Consider the following 13025-nt stretch of genomic DNA (forward strand, 5'->3'; position numbering starts at 1 on the left):
TCATTGTGGAAATGTAGCTTAATAAGAAAAAAGATTTAAGGGTAACCAATCAAGAAGTGGTGGGCACTGCAGGCAGGAAGAAGTGATCTTGAGCCATATGCTGCAAGTGCTTCGATTCTCTAACCAGTACACTTGTGAACTTAATTTGCATATTAATAAAATCTGATTTATGGCCAGACAATTGCACTGTAGTGAGCAACTTTCATAGTGCTTTTCACCTACCTAATCTGCAGTAGCTCTACTTGCACAGGGCTAGTAGATTATTAACAGGTTCCTTTTAATATCTTTTAATTTTATTATTCAAATTATTTTTATTTTTGTATTTGCTGTCTATTGTATCACATAGCTTTTAATTTTAATATTCAAGTTATTTTTATTTTTTGCATTTGCTGTATGTTTTATTATCTGATCATTGAATTTCAGTTGGCCCATGTGCCCTTGAGTATACAAAAATGAAAACGGCAGACCATTTCTGGACTGACCCATCAGCAGATGAACTTGTTCAGAGACATCGCATCCACAGTTCTCACTGTCGACAGGACTCTCCAACCAAAAGACCTGCCTTGTGTGTGAGTACAATTAGCTTTTCATCATCCTGACATAAAACTAAGGTCATGTTGACATTTGCGTATTTCGTAGTCCATATACAAACCATAATGCATGGACTGCAACGGAGCTCTCAACCCAAACTCACAGCGTCATAGACACATACAAGGTGGGTCACTGTAAATCGGTGCATTGCCGTCCATGTACAGACCGTGAAACAAGCCTCTCTCCCGACATAAATAAGTTCGGTTATGTCAAAATAGTCACCAGTTAAAGGGATGTTCCAATCTAAGACAAATTATTGAATGTTCTCAGTGACAGAAACAAAATTATAATCTTGTGATACCTTTTAATGGCTAACTAAAATAAAATGAAGTGATGTTACAAAGCAAGCTTTCGAGACGTCTCAGATCCCTTCATCAGGCATGGTATGACAAAATATCTGAAGAAACACAAATATATGCACAAACAGAGCAGAGGGATGGCATAATAAAAGACATTTAAATAAACAAACACTGAGCTTAGAAAGTGAATGCTTAATTAGCTTTGATTAGTGGTGTGGCCCATTACAAAATCTGAGGGGTCTATTCCAGAAACTCACCAGAGCTCTGATCCTACATGGATATTGGGACAATAAAACTTTCACACGCATCTACACAGCTTTACTAATGGCAGGTGCCGCCGGCCAATCAGAGGCCGGCAACATGGGTGTATTCTGATTGGCCGGTGCGGCTGCCATTAGTAAAGTTGTGAGGAGAGCAGTGCCGCAAATCGCTCCCCAGTCAGAAAACGCTGATGGCGGCGGCCCCATGTACTGTACAGTAATCATCCCAGCCCTCATGGGGTCTAGGTGCCAGCTGGCTGCAAGACACCGAGAGAATGGAGGAGAGGGGAGAATTTTTATTTTTTTTTTGTATGGGAACAACGTCATAAAGGATATTACTACGGGATGGGACATTACTACAAGGCGGCAATATGGGCACATTACTACAAGATGGGGGAAAATATGGCCACATTACCACAGGGCAAAATATGAGCAAATTACCACAAGATGGGGACAATATGGGTACATTACCATAGGGCACAATATGGGCACATTACCACAGGGCACAATATGGGCACATTACTGCAAATGGGAAATATGGGCACATTACTACACGGGACAATATGGGCATATTACCACAGGGCACAATATGGGCACATTACCACAGGGCACAATATGAGCACATTACTACAAATGGGCAAAATGTGCACATTACTACAGGGCACAATATTGGCACATTACTACAAGTGGGCAATATGGGCACATTACTACAAGGGCACAATATGGGCACATTACTACAAGGGCACAATATGGGCACATTACTACAAGTGGACAATATGGGCACATTACCACAGGGGATAATATGGGTACAATAGTACAAGGGGGTAATATGGGCACATTACTACAGGGCAACAATATGGGCACATTACTACAGTGCACAATATGGGCACATTACTACACAGGACAATATGGGCACATTACTACAAGGCACAATATGGGCACATTACTACACGGGAACAATATGGGCACATTACTACAGGGCAGCAATATGGGCACATTACTACAGTGCACAATATGGGCATATTGCTACACGAGACAATATGGGCATATTACTACAAGGGCACAATATGGGCACATTACTACAAGGGGACAATATGGGCATAATTACTACAAGGGGACAATATAAACACATTACCACAGGGGACAAAATGAGCACATTACTACAAGAGGACAATATGGGCACATTACTCCAAGGGGGCAATATGGGCACATTCCTACAGGGCACAATATGGGCATATTACTACACGGGACAATATGGGCACATTACTACACGGGACAATATAGGCACATTACTACAAGGGCACAATATGGGCACATTACCACAGGAGACAATATGGGCACATTAATACAGGATGGGGACATTTCTAAAAGATGAGGACCAGGATGGAAATATGACTACAAAATGATGGCCAAAATTACTATATGGTGGTAATTGTAAAACGATATTCCTTACAAGAAGGGGATAAAATGTAAAAAAAAAATCAAAATAATGAATCATTTTTTTTCCCATAAAAAGTATTTTTAATATATAAACTGAAATAAAAATGTGCACATTTATTATAATAAAAAAGCGAAAAATGTTCAAAAAAATGGGATCCAAAGGTGTATAGAAAAAAATATGCGATCGCTAAAAATGTCATTGGGTCCAGCAAATAATGCCCCCCCCCAAATAATTTTTTTTTCCAAGTGCGGCCCTTATACTCTGCCGAGTTTGAGACATCTGATCTACAGGATATGTTATTAAAGACCGATCGATATCTGATGATAGAACATCATTGGCAATTTTTAGAATCCTCATATAAGTGAATAGGCAGAGCAATGCTTAGACAAGCAATTCTTTATTCACAGCAGCTGAGAGACGAGGACCCACTTTTAAGATGGCATAATGTCCGAGACATAGGACCCACGTTCTGTTTGCCATTAATGTCTGAGATTGGAATAACCCATTAGCATGAACAAAAATTGCATTCAACTTTATTTTGGTAATCTCAAATTTAAGCAGAAAAAAATAAATTATATATATGGAGACAATATAACTCATGAGCTTGACATGTTCTGAGTCAACTGATTGGCACATGAAGAATTATTACTCTATCAAAGTGCTTTTTTTTACTTAAAGAGAATCTGTCAGGTGATTTTGTAGTACAGTACCTACATTATATTTAAATAGAGCTTAGGTAGACTTTTCAGGATCAGTAACTTTTATAGCTGTACATCATTTTATCTTATTTTTAAGCTGTGTAGAATTCAGTGTGACGTAGTAGCTAGTCAAGCATATGTGTCACGGGGTGTAAGAAGATAACGGAACTGCGGCTCCTAGCCTGGCCCTCAGGGTAGAGGGCCCTAGCTGTCCCTAATTCAAGAGATACCTCTAGTGGGGAAGATGTCTTGGCTGCCTTCCTTGCCCTGCTCCTGCCAAGCCCTGATTTTAAATCCAAGGGGAGGACTGGGAAAGGAGTGGTTGAACCCATAGATATAGACAAACGGGGAAACCAAAAACTCTATCACACATCTATCATACATGGAGATATAAGACATTACGTAATGAGGAGGAAATAAAGAGCAGGGAGGAAATAACCAGATTAGAGGATTTCCACAGCACACCAAGCAGCACACAATACATCACCAGCAACTGGACCACAACAGCACACGGAACGGTTTAGCAAAAGCTGTAGTCGGCATGGAAAGACAGGCTCCACCATCTTAAAAAGGCTGGGAGTAATGGTGACGGGTCTCCCACAAAATGTGATCCAAGAGGTAACAGCAGGCTAGCAGAAATTAACTCCTGCAAGTTCGATCACTAATGAGCACACAGATGGTTGATGCCCGAGCTTGTCTGTGCAACTCAGAAGCACCAGAGAAGGCATACTGTGGAGTGTCATTCTGCAGTGTAAACCACGTCAAATGCCACTATGACAGTTGGCGAGTTTAGAGCCAAACACCGTGTGACAATATGTAAATACAAATAAATAAAAATAGATACAGGCGCAATATGAGAAGCATCCGTGGATAAATCCCAAATAGGTATAATTAAATTCTGCTCACCTTTGCAGGTTGTGCGCTCCCGCACAACCCCAGTGAAAGTGTGACAGTCCGGGGTGATCCTCCGTTCTGATTGCTGTATCCGTGCTTGTTGGATCCAGACTTTGGTATCGCTTTCGGCTCCTGAAGTCCACCGGCACCTTGGGATTCAGGTTTTCCTTTGCGATCTTCCGTTCTCCAGCTGGATTCTCAAGTGGATTGTCAGGTCTTATGCAGCTATTACCGAAATCCCAGGTAGGGAGTATGCATATAGGAAAGATTTTTTTCGGTCTGCTATAGCGCTTCAGGAACCATTTGCTGATATTTAAATGTTGTATTTTTATTTTTTATTGTTGAGTTCCTATTAATATAACGCGTTTCAGCAATCAAATATGCTTTCATCAGGTATCAATACCTGATGAAAGCATATTTGATTGCTGAAACGCGTTGTATTAATAGGAGCTCAACAATAAAAAATAAAAATACAACATTTAAATATCAGCAAATGGTTCCTGAAGCGCTATAGCAGACCGAAAAAAATCTTTCCTATATGTAAATACAAACTGCATATGCTCTACTCCCTCCTCCCACCTCTCAGTCCATTCACTATCACTGCTGAGAGGTGGGAGGGAGCATAGGTGAGGACAGCAGTGCAAATTCAGTTCAGATTTACTAACACTGATGCCAGCACTGAGAGGTGGGAGGGAGGATGCAGTGAATGTGCAGTTTGTATATAAATATGCTTGACTAGCTACTATGTCACACTGAACTCTACGGAGCTCAACCCCTGTACGACTAAAGACCGCCGATCCACCTGCTCCTGTTAGCCACACATCTCTGCTGATCAGATCAGCAGAGATATGTGGGGATTACCATGGGCTCGCCACCGGGGTATCGCGCCATTCCCAGCTGCCATCAGCGCCCCATCACGTGATCACAGGGAACCTTGGTGTTGCCATGGTAGCGCATGGTCAGCTGATTACTCCTAACATTACCCGACAGAGCAGTGGCTCTCACAGGTATGCTGCATTTCTAATGATCAGAGCTGTGCAGCCTGGATCAGCAGAAATGAACAAGCGATCACTGTGCAATGATAAAGTCCCCTAGGGGGACTAGTAACCTAAATAAAAAATGTAAACAAAAGTTTTAAAAAATATGAAAAAATAAAAGTTAACAAAAAACAATTACAACAGTATATACTGTATACTGTCCTAATTTTTTTTTTTTTTTGTTTCGGGGATTCATTTGCAATAAACATCTTAAGATTTGCATCACATATACCTTTACAATAAGATAGGGAAGTGCTACTATCTTTTGAAGATTTAAATTTAATTTGGCTAAAATCCTTTCAAGCATTTCTCTAGTATCATTTTTATCAGGTACAATTTTATGCTATACATTTTGTCACACACAGGCACTACAGGGCCAACTTTACCCAATTTTATCTACTTTATCTACATTTAACGGTTTGTGTGTTTTGGTGTATGTTTTTGTACTTTACATGTATGTAACTGTATACATTGCTTCTTAGATCCAGAAAAGACACTCAAGTGGGAGTATGGATGATAGACCATCAATGTCAGCGAGAGACTATGTGGAGTCATTACATCAGAATTCAAGGGCAACACTTCTTTATGGCAAAAATAATGTGATGGTTCAACCTGTAAGTAGAGAACGTTATACTGTATTTGTAAACTTAATGATCAACATATATTTCATCATAATAATTAGGGATGGGCAAACATGGTGTTCGTGCACACAACCCGAACACAAGCTTTCCTGGGAAGCTCGTGTTACAGTTCGGGTCCAGTTCGGATCCAGGGGCTGTGAAAAAGACCCACGTTATTAAAAAACATTATGATCATACTTACAGGACCTGCGACGTGTCCTGCAGACTCTGTCTCCCAGCGCAATGGAAAATCCAGGAAAGCCCCCCCTTTTTTTTCCCTAAGTTTATTGCCAAAAAAACCCCAAAAAAATAGCGTGGGCTTTGCCATATTTTTGTATGCTAGCCAGGTACGGCTTGCCCCCAACCCCCAGCTGCCTATTTGTACCTGGCTGGGAACTAAAAATATAGGGAAGCCCTTTTTTTAATTATTTCATGATTATTTCATAATTAAAAAAAAACAAAAAAAAAAACGTGGGCTTCGCCCAATTTTTGTGTCCAGCCAGGTACAACTAGGCAGCTGGGGATTGGAATCGTCAGCGCAGGGTGGCCCAAGCTTCCTGGGCTCCACCGCTGCGAATTGCAGTTCACAGCCGCCCCAGAAAATAGCACTTTCATAGAAGCGCCATCTTCTGGTGCTGTATCCAACTCTTCAGCAGCCCTGGTGGCGGGTGGCAGGCTGGGTAATAAGGGGTTAATACTAGCTTTGTTTTACCAGCTGGTATTAAGCCCGAGATTCTTAATGTCAGGCCAAGTTTGACCTGGCCATTAAGAATCTCCAATAAAGGGTTAAAAAAAAATGACACCACACAGAGAAAAAATACTTTATTAGAAATAAACAGACACACTTAGGGCGGCTTTGCACACTACGACATCGCAGGTGCGATGTCGGTGGGGTCAAATCGAAAGTGACGCACATCCGGCGTCACTTGCGATGTCGTAGTGTGTAAATCCTAGATGATACGATGAACGAGCGCAAAAGCGTCGTTATCGTATCATCGTTGCAAGCTCCGACTTTTCCATAATTGTGCTGCAGCGATGGTACGATGCTGTTCCTCGTTCCTGCGGCTGCACACAGCGCTGTGTGTGAAGCCGCAGGAGCGAGGAACTTCACCTTACCTGCCGCCGGCAGCTCTACGGAGGGAAGGAGGTGGGCGGGATGTTTACATCCTGCTCATCTCCGCCCCTCCGCCGCTATTGGCCGCCTGCCGTGTGACGTCGCTATGACGCCGCACGACCCGCCCCCTTAGGAAGGAGGCGGGTCGCCGGCCAGAGCGACGGTCGCAGGGCAGGTGAGTGTATGTGAAGCTGGCGTAGCGATAATTTTCGCTACGCCAGCTATCACACGATATCGTACCTGCGACGGGGGCGGGGACTATCGCGTGCGACATCGCAGCATCGGCTTGCGATGTCGCAACGTGCAAAGCCCGCCTTAGGGACTCCATCTTTATTACACCTTCTCACCCCTCTACAATCCTGGTCTTCTGTCTTCAACCGATCTAGCTCTGCTATATCAGACAGCACTGGGGGGGCGCTCTTCTCCCCGTGCTGTGTAATCGAGCAGAGGCTGCGGGTTGGTAAGTGGTTACGTCACCGTTGCCATAGTAACCTAACTATTTTTCACCGGTTGTGGCATTACAGTGTGTGGCAGCCAATCCCTTAATATGGGCTGACTCTGTAAAGAGCACTAACATGCAGGGAGGGGGAGCAGAGTATGTGCCCGAGCATCTCGCCGGCACATGGCGCTCGCCGAGTATCTCGAGTACGGAGATGCTTAGGCGAGCACCAAGTACCGGCGAGATGCACTGACACATCAGGACCTTGTATGACGTCATAGCCATGGACTGGTCTGTAACCAACGATTTAATACAACATTCACATGTGACTGGTCACATGGCTATGACGTCACGGGAGGTCCTATTGTCAGCGATGGTTACCGGGAGGGTATTGGCCGCTCGGCTCGGCCATGCCCCCCGCACACTGTGCCCGCTCGGCCATGCCCCCCGCACACTGTGCCCGCTCGGCCATGCCCCCCCGCACACTGTGCCCGCTCGGCCACGCCCACCACACACTGTGCTCGCTCGGCCACGCCTCCTGCACACTGTGCCCGCTCGTCCACGCCCCCCACACACCGCACACTGTGCCCGCTCGGCCACGCCCCCCCTACACACTGTGCCCGCTCGGCCATGCCCCCCCGCACACTGTGCCCGCTCGTCCACGCCCCCACTGCACACTGTGCCCACTCAGCCACGCCCCCACTGCACACTGTGCCCGCTCGGCCACGCCCCCCACGCACTGTGCCTGTTCGGCCACGCCCCCCGCACTGTGCCTGCTTGGCCACGCCCCCCGCACACTGTGCCTGCTTGGCCACGCCCCCCGCACACTGTGATCGCTCGGCCACGCCCCCCCGCACACTGTGCCCGCTCGGCCACGCCCCCCGCACACTGTGCCCGCTCGTCCACGCCCCCCCGCACTCTGTGCCCGCTCGGCCACGCCCCACACACACCGCACACTGCCTGCTCGGCCATGCCCCCCCGCACACTGTGCCCGCTCGGCCACGCCCCCCGCACACTGTGCCTGCTCGGCCACGCCCCCCTACACAATGTGCCCGCTCGGCCACGCCCCCCTACACAATGTGCCCGCTCGGCCACGCAACCCGCACCGTGCCCGCTCAGCCACGCCCCCCCGCACACTTTGCCTGCTTGGTCACGCCCCCCGCACACTGTGCTCGCTCGGCCACGCCCCCCGCACACTGTGCCCGCTCGGCCATGCCCCCCTGCATACTGTGCCCACTCGGCCACGCCCCCCCCATGCACACATTGGGCACCTATACACCTCCCCCCCAGGACTACTCCACCTATTAGACACCTCCCCCCTAGGACTACTCCACCTATTAGACTCCTCTCCTCCCAGGACTACTCCTCCTATTAGACTCCTCTCCCCCCAGGACTACTCATCCTATTATACTCCTCTCCCTCCAGGACTACTCATCCTATTATACTCCTCTCCCCCCAGGACTACTCCTATTAGACTCCTCTCCCCCCAGGACTATTACTCCTATTATACTCCTCTCCCTTCAGGACTACTACTCCTATTATACTCCTCACCTCCAGGACTACTCCTCCTATTATACTCCTCTCCCCCCAGGACTACTCCTCCTATTATCCTCCTCTCTCCCCAGGACTACTCCTCCAACACACACACTGCACAAAACATACCTCCCCCCAATACACACACACACACACGCACCACACACACACATCCCCACACAAACCACGCAACATACACAGCACCACACACACACAACGCTCCACAAACAATGCAACACACAAACAACACTGCTCTCACACACCCCCCCACACCCAGACAACACCCAGAACATTTACAGCGCCGTACACAAACACTTGGCAACTACACACAACAACATCTATATATAGAACAAAAATCATATATTAACTACATAATACCTTCTAGAATACCCGATACGGTAGAATCGGGCCACCTTCTAGTAATAAATAAAGATATTAAAGTAAAGTTATTTGATACGGTTACCAACTAGTATCTGTTTATGTCCAAACAACCAATGTGCTACTGCGCGCATGGAGAGCGTGGGTAGATGATAAAAGAGACTAGATTCTGATAAAAATGTAAGAATTAGAGCAGATATATTTGTGAAGAGATGTGATAGGCCTTTTTGAAGAGGTGTGTTTTTATGGCACGCATAAAACTGTGCAAATGGAGAATTACCAAAATTCTTCAAGATCTTGCATAACCGAGAACTGGATTAGAAAAGTCTTGGAAATGGGAGTGAGAGATTTGGAATATGTAAGATATTAATCTTAAATCATTATCAGAATGGAGAGTACTGGTAGGGTGATGTAGCGTGGTTCGATGAGAAAGGAGATATAGCGTGGTTCGAAACTGTGGCAATTTTTGTGGGTAAGAGTGATAAGATTGTATTGTATTCTGCAGAATAATCAATACAATGACTGGCACAGGTTGGAGTCCTCGGCATAGCAGTTGTACAGAAATGAAAGCCTTGCTCCTACAGCCAGAATAGAGTTGAGAGATGAGCAGGTCTAATTAGTAGAGAGTTGCAATAGTCCAGACGAGAATGAATAAAAACAACAGGAAGAGGTTTTGCAGTTTTAGTGGTAAGAAAAGTGTGAATTCTTGAGCTATTTTTGAGGTGCATGTAGCTGAAGTGAGCAAGTGATTGAATCACTGGCTGGCCCAGATAGAAATGTGTAAGAACAGTATATTGGCACTTTCCAGTCCAATAGTTCTTCTATGACAAAAGCTGTTTGCTGCTTTGGAAGTACTAGTGGGCCTCCTTACCTATTGGGAACTTGTGCAGCTGCAGATGCTAAGTCCGCCCCTGAATTGGCTATATGGAGAGAAGGAAAGATCTGAATCAAATATAACCCCAAAACAGTGGGTGTGCTGATTGGGAGTAATGGTAAATCCACACACGGAAGTGGTAATATCAAGTTTAGGAAGTTAATAGAGGCTGGAAGCACAAGAAATTGAGGTTTAGAAATATTCAGTTTCAGATAGACAGGAAAACATGATTAGAGTCAGCGACAGTCATTATTATTGTTTCAGTACTTTGGGGGTGAAGTTAAATTGTGTATACAAATGGTACAGAAAGCCAGATCTGCAGATGGTTTGTCCAATAGGTGTGGTGTATATAGTAAAGAGAAAGGGATCTATGACTAAACTATGAGGAACCCTGACAGTCTGGGGAAAAAGAGAGCCAGCGAAAGATGCACTGAAGTTGTGGTCTGAGTGGTAGAACGAGAACCAAGAGAGAGTGGTATCCTTGAGGGTGATAAAGTGCAACATATTGAGGAGTTGATGATCCACAGTGTCAAATGCTGCACAGAGATCCAGAAGAATTAGTAGAGAGTAGTGACCATTAGCTTTAGTTTTTAGTAGATCATTAGAAACTTAAATACTTGCAGTTTCGGTTGCGTGTAAAGAGTGGAAACCAGGTTGTAAACCATCAAGAAGATAGTTATTTGAAAGACAGCTGGTCAGATGGGAATAAACCAAGCGTTCCAAGAGCTTAGAGATGAATGGGAGATTAGAGACTGGTTTGTAATTAGCAGAAACGTTCTGGTCATGAGAACTTTTTTTGAGTAAAGAAATTCTGATGGCATGTTTGAAAGACGAAGGAAAGATATCAGAAGAAAGAAACAGGTTCAGTGTTTTAGTTAGGTAGATAGTGATGACCGTTGAGAGGGATTTTAAGATGTGTGAGAGAATAGACTCACTGGTGCAGGTAGTAGGGCAAGAAGAAGAGAGGAGCCTGATAATTGCTTCTGTGACTGGATTAAAGAAAGAAATTGAATTTATAAACTGCAGAAGAGAAAGGGGATCCATCCTATTAGGATTTTGGGAGATCATTTCCTGTTGGATATTGTCAACATTTTTTTTTTTTTAAATAACTGGCCAGATTATCATCACTGAGCTTGGTGATGGGGGGGCCTTAGCTTTGGGACTGAGGAGTTAGTGAAAAGTGTCGGAGTAATTTTGAATTATTGGAAAGTGAGATGATGAGGATTGTGAAGTAGACTTGTTTGGCAAGTTGAAGGGCAGAGTAATATTTATTTTATCCATTAATTTTCATTAAAGGTAAATGTTTAAAACAAAAACAGGTTTTACCTGCAGGTAATCGCGTCCTCTCATCAGCTGTTTTCCAGTCCTGTTGTGACCACGCGCGCTCCCTTAGGTCACAACGGGATCTGAAGAAGCGAGGGCACATGCGCCGCCCTCTCCTGCAAAACACTAAGTACAGCGGGCTTCAGAAACATGGCGCTGGAGATGAGCGCTATGCGCAGGCGCCAACTTCGGCGCCATGTTTCTGAAGAGAGGAATTTACATACGGCCAGTGAGAGGGAGGAACAGGGGGCGGGGGACGGGGGGGAATAAACAGCCATAACACACCCGGACATTAGGAGAGAGGTGCACACGTCAATCAAAAAGTGCACGAATTTTCAAACTTTATAAAGTTGGATTTCACTGACTAAACACCCGAGCTGCACCCTAATGGTATGTACAGCCTGTGCCTGATAGTGCCAGTACTGCACTGACTGCACCTTATACATGAAAATCCTGATGTTTGGTTCCCTTTAAGGAAAGAATAGGAAAGAGTGAGGAAGGAATGAAAGGGGGAAGTATAGGGAACCCGTGAAAAGTATCTTAAATATAGAAATCAATTATTTAGTATTATATTTCTTAGCATAACTATACAGTTACGTGAATAAAGGAAGGCTGTAGTATTTGGGAAAAATATGGAAGAAAACATTTATTCTAAGTTTACCAATTTCAATCTAATTTCTGTAATATGTAACTAATCTGTTATTTTTAACAGCTAATGTATATCCATATGCAGAATAAAGTGTAATTTTATTACCAAGCTCAGAAAATACAGAACAGTGTCTGACTATCATTTAGAGGTAATTGATTTAGCTTTAGTAAGAATATGGGCTGTAATATAACAATGTATGGTATTTAATTTATCCATGTCCAGTAAAAATAATGCTAAATATTGGGAGATATAAAAAAGCAACAAAAAGGAGGAATAAATATCATTACGTACATCAAAGATGGAACTGCAGCTGTACGTGACCTAAGCCAAAAGCTACTACTCTAACAGGATACAGCTAAGCCCCCACTAGTTGGAGGCATCACAGGTGCAGGAGGAGCAAATCACACACACACACACTTCCAAACATGGGGGGGCGACTGCTGGAAGGTAAAACTGCACACTGATGGCTTGCATAGAGTACTGTTCACACTTGCAGATGCACAGTCACAAACCCGCAGCCTATTAGGCCACGCCCATACTATTAGGTCAGGCGGGCTGCCAAGCCGTACTCCACTGCGCATCATACAGGGACAGAAACTCTAATATCCAAGGCCTAACAGAAAGGTGCCTGGCTGTATCCTGTACAAAAAATGAGGTTTTTAGTTGGTGTTATGGCCATAAAACGGAAGCCTACAACCCTCATCACAGGAACCTCATGCTTGTAGGTCCTCCTGCACCTGTGATGCCTCCACCTAGTGGGGGCTTAGCTGTATCCTGCTGGAGTAGTAGCTTTTGGCCTAGGTAACGTACAGCTGCAGTTCCATCTTTGCTGTAAGTAATAAATATTGGGAGAGTTTAATATGAGTTGGTAACCT

The 13025-nt window shown here is 44.7% G+C and overlaps 1 protein-coding gene across 1 annotated transcript in view; it reads left to right on the plus strand.

The window, feature by feature from the left end:
- SGSM1 (small G protein signaling modulator 1) overlaps positions 1–13025 on the plus strand; it is a 333454-nt gene that overhangs the window by 195592 nt on the left and 124837 nt on the right. The window contains exons 7-8 of the mRNA XM_075320055.1: positions 424–569; positions 5703–5834. Of these exons, the coding sequence (XP_075176170.1) occupies positions 424–569; positions 5703–5834 (278 nt within the window). The remainder of the gene's footprint in view (positions 1–423; positions 570–5702; positions 5835–13025) is intronic.

This window comes from Anomaloglossus baeobatrachus, chromosome 1 (genome assembly GCF_048569485.1).
Source record: "Anomaloglossus baeobatrachus isolate aAnoBae1 chromosome 1, aAnoBae1.hap1, whole genome shotgun sequence".
In the NCBI taxonomy this organism is placed as follows: Eukaryota; Metazoa; Chordata; class Amphibia; order Anura; family Aromobatidae; genus Anomaloglossus; species Anomaloglossus baeobatrachus.